The 14,944-nt window shown below is 43.6% G+C and overlaps 1 protein-coding gene across 1 annotated transcript in view; it reads left to right on the forward strand.

Moving 5' to 3' along the window:
* SH3GL3 (SH3 domain containing GRB2 like 3, endophilin A3) overlaps positions 1-14,658 on the forward strand; it is a gene marked incomplete at its 5' end in the record, with an annotated part of 145,268 nt that extends 130,610 nt beyond the window's left edge. The window contains one exon of the mRNA XM_082647459.1: positions 14,339-14,658. Coding sequence (XP_082503585.1) covers positions 14,339-14,544 — 206 coding nt within the window. The 3' untranslated portion in view covers positions 14,545-14,658. The remainder of the gene's footprint in view (positions 1-14,338) is intronic.
* Between the last annotated feature and the right edge of the window lie 286 nt (positions 14,659-14,944).

A 14,944-nucleotide genomic window follows, 5' to 3' on the forward strand; every position in this document is an offset into this window, starting at 1 on the left:
TAGGAGCTTGTGACCTATGCTCAAGTATCTTCCCTACCCTGGGTAAGTTATCACTTGCTGAATTCTAAACGTAAAGACTAGAAGACAGAGTATCTTCTACATTTTTTTAATCAACTCATTTCTTTGTGAAGGTTTTCATTTTCACTGCTGTTCTTAAAGAGGACACCACTTTATATAATCACAGCTGAGGGTTAATATGGACCAAACTGAGACGGACGTTAAGAATGTGGAAGGCTGAGATGAGTGAACAAATGTGGTTTCCAAATGTGTGCTACAGGCATTTCAGAGCGAGGCAAAAATAAATCTCTCCAATGGCTTATATTAAGACATTCTAACTCCCTGTAGGTACAAACAGACTTGTAGAAATTCCTTCACACTTCTGAGGGGGCTTGGATATAATGTTTAGAGCCTAAGTCGTTCCCCTCATCGGAGTGAAATCTCTAGGATTACATTAGAAAATAAACATTTATTCAAAAGTAAAGTGTGAAGTGTGAAACTTAAAGAAGACGAGCACTCTGTAAATAGAAATAGATGTATTTTTAACCTAAATTTCCAAAGAGGAAATTAAAATTTCACACAGCAGTGACAATGATGATTGCTCAGTCAGCAGCTATTTTTCATTTTTTGTCTTCTGTCCTTTCCACTTTTTTCTTGTTTTTTTTTTCCCCCCTGCCACCAGCCCTCCCCCAATATCCATTTCTGTATATGATCGGTAGTGGTTCAGAGTCAGAGTTATAGACAAAGAGAAATAAGCAAAAAACAGGAGCCCCACGATGGAATTCAGACTCTGGCACTCATTCGCTGTGTGACTTTGGGAAGAGTTTCTTAACATCTCTAGACTGATTTCTACTTGTCCCTAAATGAAGTGATTGGACTTAATACATTCCAAGTTTCCTTGCCAGCTCTAAATTCTGTGGCTGCAATAGTTATCTTTTCTGCGTGCTCAGCATTCGTAAAAATTTGAAAAGTGCAGATTGAACATTTTTATATTTTCTGTATTTTAAAAAATATTATTAAAAATTAAAATGTGAACTCTGATGAGTATTGTTGATCGGTAGTCATCGATGTGCGAAAGGGGAAGAGTCCTTGTTTTATTTTTCATCTCAAGGAAGCTTTAGAGAGAAAGGTTTTCTCGCTGCAGGGAATGGTTTCCTGTAACTCTTCTAAATAGTCTGCAAAAAGAGTTTTCGAAAAGCCTGTAGGATGTAATTTCTAACTTAGTTGTAGGAATTTTAATACTTCTTGGCTGAAATGGTTATATTGTCTCAAATGCGTATTTAAAAATCTTAGTATATGTTCTACAATGGTATGCTTGGTCTTTAAGCTGAAATTTAAAATACCGTTATCTAAATAGTAAAAAAATAGCCAGTAGAAGTCAGTTTCCAGGGATTACAAACAGGGCAGCCATGCACCGCAATTCCAGAGGACTTTTCGTTTGAATCCTGGACTTGTTTGTGATACCTCCTGGGCTTGTCGAGTGGGTGTGGCCTCAGGTGCAAACCCTGATGCCAGATCATGGGAATGAGAGACGTAGGAAAGTGTAAGAAAACAGTGCCAGGCCAGTGAAAGATGTCTGACGACAGACCGCCAAGTCAGGAGCACCACAGGCAGAGGAGTCTGCAGCCACCAAGAGAACACTTGCCCTGTCCAAACAGCAGCTGCTTGTTGCCTGAGAACGTGGACCTAGGATAGCCAGCCTTTATGATTTTCCAAGAGAAGCCAGAAATCATATATTTATGTGCAATCTCCTTATTTTTAAAATATTGTCAACTAATCCACACTGTACAAAGCAAGGAGCAGGCCAAGCAAAACACCATCTGCAAACTGATCCGCATGCCAGTGGCCAGGAAGCCACCTCTGATTAAGGCTGTCATTTGTCTTCCCTTTTTCCTTAGTTCAGAGTGGCAGAGCCAACCCACAAGCACTGGACCTGGCTGTAGTCGAGGAGTCACCTCCCAGGAAACTTTGTTAAGTAAATGGGCCGTGGCTTCTGAGAAATCTGCAAAAGTCATCTCCGTACACAAGGGAAAGCTTTGTGAGGGGGGTGGGCACAAACTTTACTAGTTCAACCCATCTCATATAACCTGTGTAAGTGGTGGAGGATTGGTATCAAGGTAAAAACAAATTACACATGCTTATTTTTATAGATTGTAATGATTAAGCTTGGGTTCCATTGACAAGTCATTTTAATAAATCACATCTCCTATGGATAAATACAGAGTTCTTATTTCTAGAAAGGTAGTTCATAGACTTTTACTAGACTTTACTTACTAGTTTATTACTTAACTGTCTTAGCTTGAGCTGCTATAATGAATACTAGACTGAGGGGCTTAAAACAACATACATTTATTTCTCACAGTTCTGAAGTTTGGGAAGTTCAAGATCAAGGTGCCAGCAGATTCGGTGTCCGGTGAGGGCCCTCTTCCTGGTTTGCAGATGGCTGTCTTCTCGTTGTGTCTGTACACAGAGTGGCACTAACCCCATTCATGAGGGCTCCACCCTCATGACCCTGTCACCTCCCAAAGTCCCCACCTCCAAATACCACCACTTTGGGGATTAGGACTTCAACATCTGAATATTGGGGGGACACAAGCATTCAGTCCATAGCATTAACCATAGATTAATACTTAAAATTTTCAGGTAAGGAAATCAGGGCCCAGAGGTGACCTAACCCAGAGCTAGAACCCAGGGATCTGAAGTTTTTGTCCCGTATGTTCTTACCAAATGGACAAAAATAGTACTTACAGATGTTGAACAAAATGGGTTTTGTGGTATTTATCAGAGTTATATACCAGTGCTTTGTCTGGGTCAGCTCAAGGAAAAGTGTTAGCTTCAAAAAAATTTTTGCTGCAAGAGCTTGAGATTTTAGATAGGAAAAAAAAAATGACACCTTTTGAAGGGAACTTGAACCAGATATGCTCTTTCTAATTCAAGAGAGATGGTGTCTAATATGTTGGGCATGGTGCCTGGCCCATAGTGCACACTCGGTGTTTGAGAATGAGTGTGAACCAGAAATAGACTCGAAAGTTCCAAGTTAGTGTTTTTGCCCCAACACGTTAAGAGATGAACTCTCTAGTTAGATGGTACAGGTATAGTAAGTCTCAGGGTGATTGCCGATTTTACCTGTTCTCAGGTACCTTCCTCTCTGTTGCTTAGCTGCCCCTGGGTAGCAGAAGTCATGGAAATACCTCTGCATTCCAAATTTGAGACCAGGAAGTGAGCAGAAAACAAGCTCACCCAGCCAAGATAGGTGTCACCTGTCTTGGTGACAGTGGGCTTTGGAGTCAGAGGAAGGGCCAAATTCCGGCTCTCACCTCTGGGTCAAAATTCTGTCATCAAAAGAACAGGAAGTATCACCCCAACTGCATAGGGTTATTCTAAGGATTAAATTAGATCACATAAATAAGAGGTGCTGGGCACGCGCGGTACTTGCTGCAGAGCAAGAGCCCACGACACAGCAGCTGTTAATGTTACATAATTGGTTATCTGATTTCCCAGCCTACAGCAGACTGGAAGCAGCAGATTAGAAAGGCCTTGGGGACTGCTTTCGGAAGGCCCACTGTCGGCAGGAAAAAGTGACAGGTCGCAGCCTGACTACAAGGGAGGCAAGAGAAAAACTATAAAAAGCAGGAACAAAAAGTCAAAAGGCACAGCCGTCTGGGGCATTTACTAAAAGACAAAGAGGCCTCCTCAGGTCAGTAGCTTCCGTAGACTCCATACCTTGTACCCTGATAGGCACTCATGCGGACAGCAGTTGTGTGAATTTTCCTTCTCTCTCCAGCCCCTTCCCCACTCCAACCCAAAAAATAGGGGTGGGGGTTGTAGCTTGCCTTTCAGTTGGGGTGCTCTGACCAAATGCTTCCAGGTAACGAAATCCACAAAGTCAGGGCCAGCAGAGAAGAGAGTACAGTGGGCTCCTTTGGTGATCTGGAAATTAGCCAAGTTCAAGTACAGCAAAAGAGCTGTGATTTTTAGTGCTACGGAGAGAAGAATGTCCCCTGCCCCACTGACCACTCCTACCTCCACCTTTATCTCCTTCAAAGTCAGGATGAGAAACACAGCCTTGGAGAACAGGCTCCCAGGTCTTGGCACATGGCAGAGAGAGAGAGAGAGGGAGGGAGCACAGGAGACGGCTGGGCTGCAGAAACGCCAGCCTTATCTGATGCCACCTCCACTCTAGTGTCTCGTCCACCACCTGGAGTAGACACCTGTTTTTGTTTGGTTATTATTATTATTTTTTGATTGAAGCCTGAGTTGCTCACTTTGAAGCAGCACAGAGAATAAATACCTGAAGGACATCCCTCAAGTGATGGGCAGGGCGAGCTGGGATGTGGGCAGGCCTTCCAGGATCAGAGAAGGATTTAGGTGGAGGATGCTCCTAAAGAGCATTCCTCACACATCCCCCCAAAACGTTGTCTTTATTTATAGACTATATGGATCTAATCCTGAACCATATTGTTATATCCATCAAAAACACACACACACACACAAAATTAAACAAGATGAAGAACTGAGTCACACTCCACACAGACATAACGTTGAGTGAAACAAACGAGACACCAGAGTGCATACTGTATGATTCCATTAACGTTAAACTCAAAAAACAGACATAACTAATGTATAGCCTTAGGAGTCAGGCTGGTGATTACCTTTGGGGGAGTACTGATTGGAGGAAAGAACATGACTGAGCTCTAAGATGCTACTACAGTTTTATTTCTTGATCTTGATGCTAGCTGCACCGATGTTTCAGTTTGTGAAAATTCATTAAACTCTACACTTACGATATGTGCACTTATCTGTATATATTATACCTCATTAAAAAAGATTTTAAACAATATTTTTCTCAAAAACAATAATAAATAAAGAGCATCCCAAGGCACGGGAACTCCCGGAGCCTGCCCAGCTGAGGACCCACAGGCTCTTTCTAACCTAGGTGATGGACCATCCCCTTGGCTGGGGTTGGCTCAGAAACTGAGTGGGCGTAAATTCACCAGCCAGCAATTTTCAGAGTGGCTGCATGAAGTGGCGATCAAGAACACGGACTCTGGACCTAGATGGAGGTCAGATATCAGCCCTGCTGCTTAATTGCTTTGAACCTAGGTTTCCCCATCCATCAAATTGGGGGAAATAATGGCACCTCATCAAAGGGTTTCTCTGAGAATTAAATCTGCTAACAGCCACTTCGAATATTGTCCTGGCACTTGGTGTTCACTGAAAAACGGAGGGTTAGTATTTCATCCCCATAGCTGACTGGGACTGCAGAATTAATTCACTGTGGGGCTATCCTACCAGAATAAAGTGTGCCCAGCAATTCTGTACACGTGAGTAGCCCTTGGCAGCAGGGACTTTGGGAAACAAAAGGCGGGGGTGGGGAAGGGCATCCAAAGAATTTTCCTGCTGTTAAAACAAGAGGGGGCCCAATATTATTAAAAACCGGTCCACATTATTGCCAAGAGGGAAGTGAAATTTCTTTTAGGGTTTCCTGACCTATTGTGTGTTGCCGATGTAGTACTGACTGACCGGCCACCTTACAATTCTTGTGGTAGGGTCTCTCTCTTTTTTTTCTTCCCCAAATGGGGTGGAACAGAGCTTGAATAATAAATATTTAACAGGGACACTCCCTCTTCGCTGTTAAAATAATCTCTGTTTTAGTGCCTTAACAAGGAAGACTGGGTTGGGGTTTCGGCTGCCAGGAGCTCACGTGCACAAATTCTCAGCAGTTTCAGGTGCCAACTACCAAGCACGAGAAAGCATAGAGATGGAGGTGGTGGAGCAAGACCCCGGGGCAAAGGGGAGTGGGTGTTCAACAAAGATGGGGTGCTGGGTAGGACCCCTCCTTTATTACGGGAAGATCTGGGCACTCAGGCACCTCGCCCACGTTTGTGCCTAGTCCAGTTTGAAAAGGTCTCACTGAGGACATGTCACCTTTTCTGCCTGCACTTTTGGGTTCCATCCGTGGTGACACTGACTTGTCTTTTGTGGAGAGGGAAAATTCACACACCATCACGCAAATGGGCACAAACTTGATTTCTTTTTAACTGAACTTGCTTACGAGCCTCCGTTTAGACTGATGGCGGAAACAACTTAATCTTTTTTCCATTTCTACTGTTGGCCAAAAAAAAAAAAAAAAAAATTTAATCTTTTTTCCATTTCTTCTAATGGTGGAAAAAAATGTAATCTTGCCATTTCAAGGTAACGCAGTCTCTTCCAATACAAAGTGCAGACTATCCATTTATTGCTTTGTCAATTCAGGATTTAAACCTAGTCATTCGGCTGAAATTTCCTGCAAGGACTGTTGGTTTTCCTCCAAGGTTCTCTCCTACCTCCTTCTGTACCCCGAGATGTTGCCTGGGTGCAGGGGGAGTTTAGGGAACATCACAGTGGCAGGTGGGGAAGCGTGTCGGGGGTCTTAACTGCTTCCACAGCTGAGATAACTTGTCACTCCAGGTCCAGGCCTGGGTCCGGGGCCTGACTCTCTGCCTCTGGGTTGCTGGATCTCTGCATTCGGAGCCTGGGTACCCACCCCCAGGCCATCTCTGGTCCAGCTGCTCCTGCAGCACTTCCTCACTTCCTGCCGGGACTTGACACGTGTTCACAGTTCGTGGGGAGCCAAGGGCGGCCCCCTCAGACGCCGTCTCTGTTTAATGATACCACCCACCATTTCCACTGTGCTCAGTGCCCCCAAGTCTAGAGCACTTTGGGGGCCTGCCTTCCCCCCCAGTTCCAGTGGGAAGTGGGGCTAAGACCCCCCACCCAGGGTGGAATCCAGGGAGCACTTCAGCCTTCTTCCCTGCCCTCTTCTCTCACCAGGCCTCCTCCCTGACTCCAGAAAGAGCTCCTATCTCTTCTCTGGGTGGCAGGGAACAGCCCTTCCCTCCCCACAGCTTGTAATACAAACCTCTATGCTCTGGAGTTCTTCAAGCTCTGCTTCCTTGGAAGTAGAAGTCTCTCCGCCCCAGAAGTCCCCCACCCCCACCACTTCTCAAATCTCATAAAAGCCTACCTGGCTCTGGCATGAAAGCCTGAAAGCCTTGGCGTTCAGACCATTTCACAACTGAAATGGCATTATTTTGGAATTTACCAGCTAAACATTGATTGCTCGTGTGCAGGTTCCACCTTCTCCCTAAAGTAAGGGCAGCCATGGCTACTTGGGTTGAGGGCCCCAGACGGCAAAAACGACCCAGCGTGGCAAATGCATTGGACGATATCGGAGGATATTGTCCTGCTGAGGGTGTAATTCAGGACAGCCAGACCAAGCTCTGCTGGGTGTGGATCTGCCGGGTGCCCGCACCATTGAGACCTGTGTTCAGTGGGTGGAGGGGACGCAGCTCAGAGGTGGGGGAGAGCCCGGTGCTCGTGTCTTATTGTCTGAGTCAGGGAACTCTTGCCCGGGGGCTTTCCACTCAGGGGTCTCAGGAGAGATGCCATGTTTTGGGTTCATTTGCTGATGGAGTGTGATGTGAGTGCTTGGTCACTTCCCAGCTCTTAGGAAATCAAAGTGGGCGGTGTGGCAATGGTCCCTCGCCTGGAATAAATGAAGTGAGAAGTGAGTGATGTGTCTTACCCCCGATCTCTTCAGTGCATGTGTGCAGGGGGTGCACACGTATGCACACATAGGTGGTGATTGGGATAAGTGCATGCCTGCCATTTAGTATTTATTTTAGTCATTGTAGGTAGCTTACAAAGTAAATGGGAGGGGAAAATATATATATATATATATACACACACACACAATTAGCCCTGTAAGTCAGCATGATAGCCTGTGAAATTTCTTGGCAACCCTTAGCAGTGGCATAGATCACATAGGAGGTGACATCAGGAGGGTAGGTCATGGGCTGGGGTCTGGAGCCCTGGTGTCTCTTTCTGCCTTTGCCATTAGCTCTGAGGCCAGGCTGCTGTGACCTCGTCTTCAAAAAGAGGAGGGTTCACTGAAGACCACCAGAGACCCTTCTAGCATTGACATTTTGTGTTCAGGGAAATGCTTCCCAAGACCACTATGTGCTTTGGCACCTGACTCCGTCTCTGTTAAAAACTGACAGTGGGAGAAATGATAAAAGAATACTAATCATTTTAATAGACCACATGGAAACAGTTATTCATTAATAAAATTGACTTTGACTCAGAGGCTTGAATTGCTGCAGGGTTTCAGTGCCCAGCTCCCAGCCCCCCTGCCCACCCAGATAGGAGCTGTATTTCCAAAGGAAAATGGAAAGTTCTGCTTGGAAACGCACAATTCCCCAATGTTTCGAAATCATTGAAGGTTATTCTGTTCATATTCAAGATCATGAACTGGGCCCCCTATTTAAACCCTTCTACTTCCCAATTACCATCATTATGACAAGAGGAATATACAGACTTGGGGTGGGATGGGGGCGTCTGTCATGGAAGGAGCCATCTACATGCTAGAAACATCAGGTAGATTCTAGAGATAATAGTGCAGGGGGCCCAGATTTTAAAATGCTGACCTACCTGGAAGCACCACCTGGGAAGGAGCTTCCCACCTGCAGAGGAAGAAGAACCTCCCCCACCCCCACCCCCGCCGACCCGCCACCACGCTCTTCCCTTTCCCCACGAGCTCCTTGACACTCCCGGGCTCTGGTCAAAGGAAATGGAGGGAAAGAGGGCCATGAGTCTGGTGGTTCGCAACCTCCTTTGGAAATTGGAAACACCTGAGAAATTTTTAAAATTTCCCCGTTGTCTGGGTCCTATTGCCAGAGCTACTGATTTAAGTGGTCTGGGGTCAGCCTGGGCAGTGGGCCTTTTAATGTGCCGCCAGGTTGAGAACCACTGCAGCAGGAAGGCAGTAGGTGAGAAACGCTCCTTATGCCAGTGGGGGGGTTGGCTCTCACTCCCACGTGGGGTGGACAGTGTGCGTGGAAGTTTAGCAGTGGGGTGGCACCGAGGGAGGACTGCCCCCAGAGAAAGGGGTGCTGCCACCTCCCGTCCCTTCGCCAGGACAAAGGGGCTTCTCATTTGACCAACCCAAATCTATCTTCTCTCTTTACTTGGATGGAAAAGACTTGGTGAGGAAGGAACACAATCTCTAACAGAGCTTGTTTCAACTCTCAGTTTAAGTCTGGACAGGGAGAGAAATAAGAATGTTTCATAATAATAGAAAAAGGAAATAGAAATGGAAAACATAGCATGGCAGAGGTCACACGTGTGCAGATATTTCAATCATGGGAAAGGATTAAGCCCTCTTCTTAAGGCCAAAACCCGTGAAACTGGCCTGGTCTGGCTCTGGGGTGCTGCATTCCCTGCTTTGCAGACCTCACTCTGCTCGGGTGATGTAAAGAGGAACAAGTGTCTGCTATTGTGGTGTGCAGGCTTCCCTGGTCTCCTCCTGGATGGCCTGTTCCGTCCACTGGTAGTGGCCTCTGTCCATGTGGTGGCCTCACGTGGATGCAGTGTGTGGTCTTCCTGGGGTGGGGTTCAGCCTCCTTCCACCTCCATCTTGACTGGGACAATCAGGTCTCCCTCTGAACTCACCAGTGGTCCTTGCCCTCCACCCCCTCTGCGAGGGGCATCACCTCACTTGGCCAGGGCAGCCCCTCAGCTCCTGCCCATTCTCTCACCTTTGGCTCCTCTGCATGGAACCATGGGAACCACTGGGGCCACATGTCCCCTTTAGGATCTGTAGGGAACTGGACTGGGGTGACCATATGTCCTTCCCAGACACACTAAGCCACTATCATAAGCTATCCTAGAAAGCCTTCTGTCTTCAGAAATCCATAGGCCTAGATAATTAGGGGCATTTTAAAATCGAATCTTCAAGTTTAAATGTTTTAGAGAATAGAGAAAAGAGTTTAATTTACTTTATAAATGCTCTTATACCAAAACATGACCAGAATATAAAAAGGAAGTAATTTCATTTTAAAATACAGAGGTAAAAATCTAAAACAGTAACAAACCCAGTCTAGACGTAGCATAAATGTACAACACAGAAACAAGTGTGGTTTCCTCAAGGCATGCAATGGTCATTCATTTAAAAATAATCTTGTAACATTAATCTTACTATTACTCAAAAAATATGACCCAGTTAAAGTCAAGATGAGGGTAACTCAATACACTGATACTAAAATTTACCTGGTTGAATGATTTTGTGGGAATAGGAAATTTTTAAATACAGGCATACCTTGTTTTATTGCACTTTGCAGATATTGCATTCTTTACAAATTGAAGGTTTGTGGCAACCCTGTATCGAGCAAGTCTGTGGACACCATTTTTCCAACAGTGTTTGCTCGCTTTGTGTTTCTGGGTTACATTTGGGTAATTTTCACAATAATTCAAACTTTTTCATTATTATTGTATTTGTTGTGGTGATGTGTGATCTTTGATGTTATTACTGTCATTGTTTTGGGGGGGACACAAATTGTGCCCATATAAGGTGATGAACTTGAAAAACGTCTGTGTTCTGACCGCTCCACCAACCTGCCACTCCCCCATCTCTCTCCCTCTCCTCACCCTCCCTATTCCCCAAGACACAACAATATTGACGTTAGGCCAATTAATAACCCTAGAATCGCCTCTGAGTGTTCAAGTGAAAGGAAGGGTCGCACGTCTCATTTTAAATCAAAAGCTAGAATTGCTTAAGCTTAGTGAGGAAGGCATGTCAAAAGCTAGGATAGGTGAAAATCTAGGCCTCTTGCACCAAACAGGAGCCAAGATGTGAATGCAAAGGAAAAGTTCTTGAAGGAAATTAAAAGTGCTACTCCAGTGGACACACAAATGATAAGAAAGTGAAACAGCTTTATTGCTGATATGGAGAAAGCTTCAGTGATCTGGAGAGAAGATCAAACCAGCCACAACATTCCCTTAAGCCAAAGCCTAATCCAGAGCAAGGTCCTAACTCTTTTCAGTTCTATGAAGGCTGAGGTGAGAAAGCTACAGAAGAAAAGTCTGAAGCTAGCAGAAGTTGTTCATGAGGTTTAAGGAAAGAAGCTGTCTCCGTGATGTAAAAGTGCAAGGGGAAGCAGCAAATGCTGATGTAGAAGCTGCAGCAGGTTATCCAGAAGATCTAGCTAAGATCATTAATGAAGGTGGTTACACTAAACAACAGATCCTCAATGTAGATGAAATGGCCTTCTATTGGAAGGTGCCATCTAGGACTTTCATAGCTAGAGAGGAGAAGTCAATGCCTGGCTTCAAAGGACAGGTTGACTCTACTGGTAGAGGCTAATGCTGCTGGTGACTTTCAGTTGAAGCCAGAGCTCACTTACCATTCTGAAAATCTTAAATCCCTTCAGAATTATACTAAATCTACTCTGCCTGTGCTCTAGAAATGGAACAGCAAAGCCTGGATGACAGCACATCTGTTTACAACATGGTTGACTGAATATTTTAAGCCCACTGTTGAGACCTACTGCTCAGAATAAATGATTCCTTTCAAAATATTACTGTTCATTGACAATGCACCCAGTCACCCAAGAGCTCTAATGGAGATGTACAATGAGATCAGTGTTGTTTTCATGCCTGCTTACACAACATCCATTCTGCAGCTCATGGATCAAGAGGTAATTTCAACTTTCAAGTCTTATTATTTAAGAATACATTTTGTAAGACTATGGCTGCCACAGATAGTGATCCCTCTGATGGATCTGGGCAAAGTAAATTGAAAACCTTCTGAGAGGGATTCAGCATTCTAGATGCCATTAAGAACATTCATGATTCATGGGAAGAGGTCAAAATATCAGCATTATCAGAAGAAGTTGATTCCAACTCTCATGGATGACTTTGAGGGGTTCAAGACTTCAGAGGAGGAAGTAATTGCAGATGTGGTGGAAATAACAAGAAGACTAGAATTAGAAGTGGAGCCTGAAGATGTGACTGAATTGCTGCAATCTCATGATAAAACTTTAACAGATGAGGAGTTGCTTCTTATAGATGAGCAAAGAAAGGGTTTCTGGTTTCTTGAGATGGAATCTACTCCTGATGAAGATGCTGTGAAGGCTGTTGAAATGACAGTAAAAGATTTAGAATATTACATAAACTTAGTTGATAAAGCAGCAGCAGAGTTTGAGAGGATTGACTCCAATTTTGACAGAAGTTCTACTGTGGGTAAAATGCTATCCAGTAGCGTTGCCTGCTACAGAGAAATCACTTGTGAAAGGAAGAGTCAACTGATGCAGCAAACTTCACTGTTGTCTTATTTTAAGAAGTTGCCACAGCCTCCCAGCCTTCAGCAGCCACCACCCTGACCAGTCAGCAACCATCAGCATGGCTGACCCTCCACCAGCAAAAAGATTAGGACTCGCTGAAGGCTCAGATGATGGTTAGCATTTTTTAGCAATAAAGTATTTTTAAATTAAGGTATACACATTGTTTTTTTAGACAAAATGCTGCTGCACACTCAACACAGTACAGTTTAGTGTAAACATAACTTTTATATGCACTGGGAAACCAAAAAATTTGGGTGACTTGCTTTATTGAGATGTTTGCTTTATTGCGGTGGTCTGGAACCAAACCTGCAATATCTCCAACATATGCCTGTAGAAGAGTAATAATGAGGAACTTGCTTTACTAATTACTAACCTTTACTTCAAAGCTACAGTATTTAAAGTAGTGTGGTACAGTTACTGAAACGGATCAGTGGAGCAAAGTAGAAGATCCTAAAATAGATCCAAGTGCACATGATAATTAAATGTATGATATTGATAAAGATAAAAGCAGTATTTGAAATCAGTGGAGAAGATGGGTTATTTAATAAATCATGTTGTGATAACTGCTTAAACATTATTAAAAGCAAATAATACCTTTACTTGCAAAAATGCAAACGGGTTGAAAGAAAACATTTTCACATTAAAAATTAATTTAAAAAAAGTACTTGGATAAATTTAGTTGAATATTCATATATAATTGTAGAAGGGAAACCATGAATGAAAAGTTTCATCAGTTTGACTGCTTATGTTGTATAAAATTTCTGCATGTATGCCAAAACAAAACAGAAACCCCCATCCCTGCCCCATCCCCAGTACACACTCCAAAAACAAAATAAAAGAAAAAAAAGAAACAGATAATAAGCTGGGAATACTGCTTGTATCAAACATGACAGATATAAGGTCAATATTTATAGTATAAAAGTGTATAATATATTAGGGGCTCCTAGTACTTTTAGGACAAAAAAATCATAGAAAAAATACATTGATAGTAAATTTTGAAAGTCTTGGAAAAATTTATGTCTATGAACAGCCAATTTCCTTCTAGACGTTTACCCTCAGGAATTAAATGTACATATTTGTAAATACACATACATTAGGATATTTTTCAAAGAGTTATCAATGAAAGCCAAGAGAAAACAAACAGGAAAATGAAAAGGAAGGAATGGAGAAGGGAAGAGAGAAAGAAACAGGAAGGAAGGAAGAAAGAAAGGAAAGAAGGAAGGAGGGAAGGATGGGAAGAAAGGGAAGAAAGGAAGACCTTTAAATATCCTATAATAGGAGATCGGTTAAAGAAATTATGTTATACTGGTAACAGTTGACAACTGGTCAGTAATTAAATGTAACCTGGAAAGATGTTCACAGTAATATGTGTAGGAATTCTTTTATGAAAACAGCTATATGTAAATACATACACAAACAAATTCATAAAGATACCTGGAAGCTTCTATGCCATAATGTTAATTTAACATTGGTTACCTCTTCATTAGTGGTTTACAGCTAACTTTTCTCAATTTTGCATGTCTTTTCTCTCTTTTTACCATGTTTAGTTTTAGTTTTGAAATGAAAAAGCAATTATTTAAAAGATGTTATTCTGAGAACTTCTGGCTTAGTACAACAGTCCCAAGACTGCAGGCTGGTCTGTAGAGATTCTCCTCACCCCTCTCCAGTCTCACGCCCTGCCATGTTCCAGCTCCTGGTCACCAGCTCTAGGAAAATGTCCCTGACCACCCAGGCCTTTCCTGCTCTCTTCTTCTCTGAGCTATAGGTGATACAGTACCTCATCTTTGTTTTTTAAATGTTTCCCATGTGTTTTCCAGTCTCCGGGAAAGAAACTATGAGCTCCCTGAGGGCAGGGGTTGGGCCTTGTAATTCTGCACCTCCCTTGGGCTCCAGGCAGAGCTGAGTAGCTGCTTCAAGGACAGGGGCTGGGCCTGAATTCTCTGGCCGGGAGAACTGATGAGAAAAGCCGTGGGCCCAGGAGGTCATCTAGGGCAGCTGGGAGAGCTGAGGAGGGCAGAGGCCACAAGTACAGCACCTGTGAGGTGGGTTGAGCCGGCCTTGTCCTGGGAAGGAAGGCAGGGGCCTGCTGTCGTGGTCTCTGCAACTCTCCACCTTTGCAATGCTCCCTGGGTGATTTGTCGTGTTAACCTGTGCTTTTTGTCTCCATGTGATGTGGACAGGTTCTCACATTCCCATGGACCAGCCCTGCTGTCGTGGTCTCTATGAGTTTGAGCCAGAAAACCAAGGAGAACTAGGATTTAAAGAAGGGGATATCATTACATTAACCAATCAGATAGATGAAAACTGGTATGAAGGAGTGCTCCATGGGGAATCTGGATTCTTCCCCATTAATTACGTGGAAGTGATTGTGCCTTTACCTCAGTAAATGTGTAACTCAAACTTTGGACGTACTTTCATAACGGAAATGAATTCACACCAGTGTCCTCTCAGTGTGGTGTTCTGTGGCATTCCTGCTCTTTGACCAGCTTAATGACTTTTGTATGTGTGTTCTCTTTATAATGTATTTTGTATCCATTTAATTTGTATAAATGATTTTCTTGTCTTAGCTACATGAAAATACCATCTTCTTTTTTTGCTGACTGTCCTAAAAGTCATTGGTTAAATAAATGTATGTGCTCCTTGTTGCTAAAAACAAATGCACCCACTGCAGTTTTGTTAGTGAATTGCCCATGTTCCTCAAGCTGTGATGGAATGCGACACTTGAAACTAAGAACCGCTAAATATCTTGTTTCCTGACATTACTGATGGCATCCGGTCTTTTCCCT

Source organism: Grampus griseus (assembly GCF_964374135.1).
Source record: "Grampus griseus genome assembly, chromosome: 2".
Taxonomy (NCBI): Eukaryota; Metazoa; Chordata; class Mammalia; order Artiodactyla; family Delphinidae; genus Grampus; species Grampus griseus.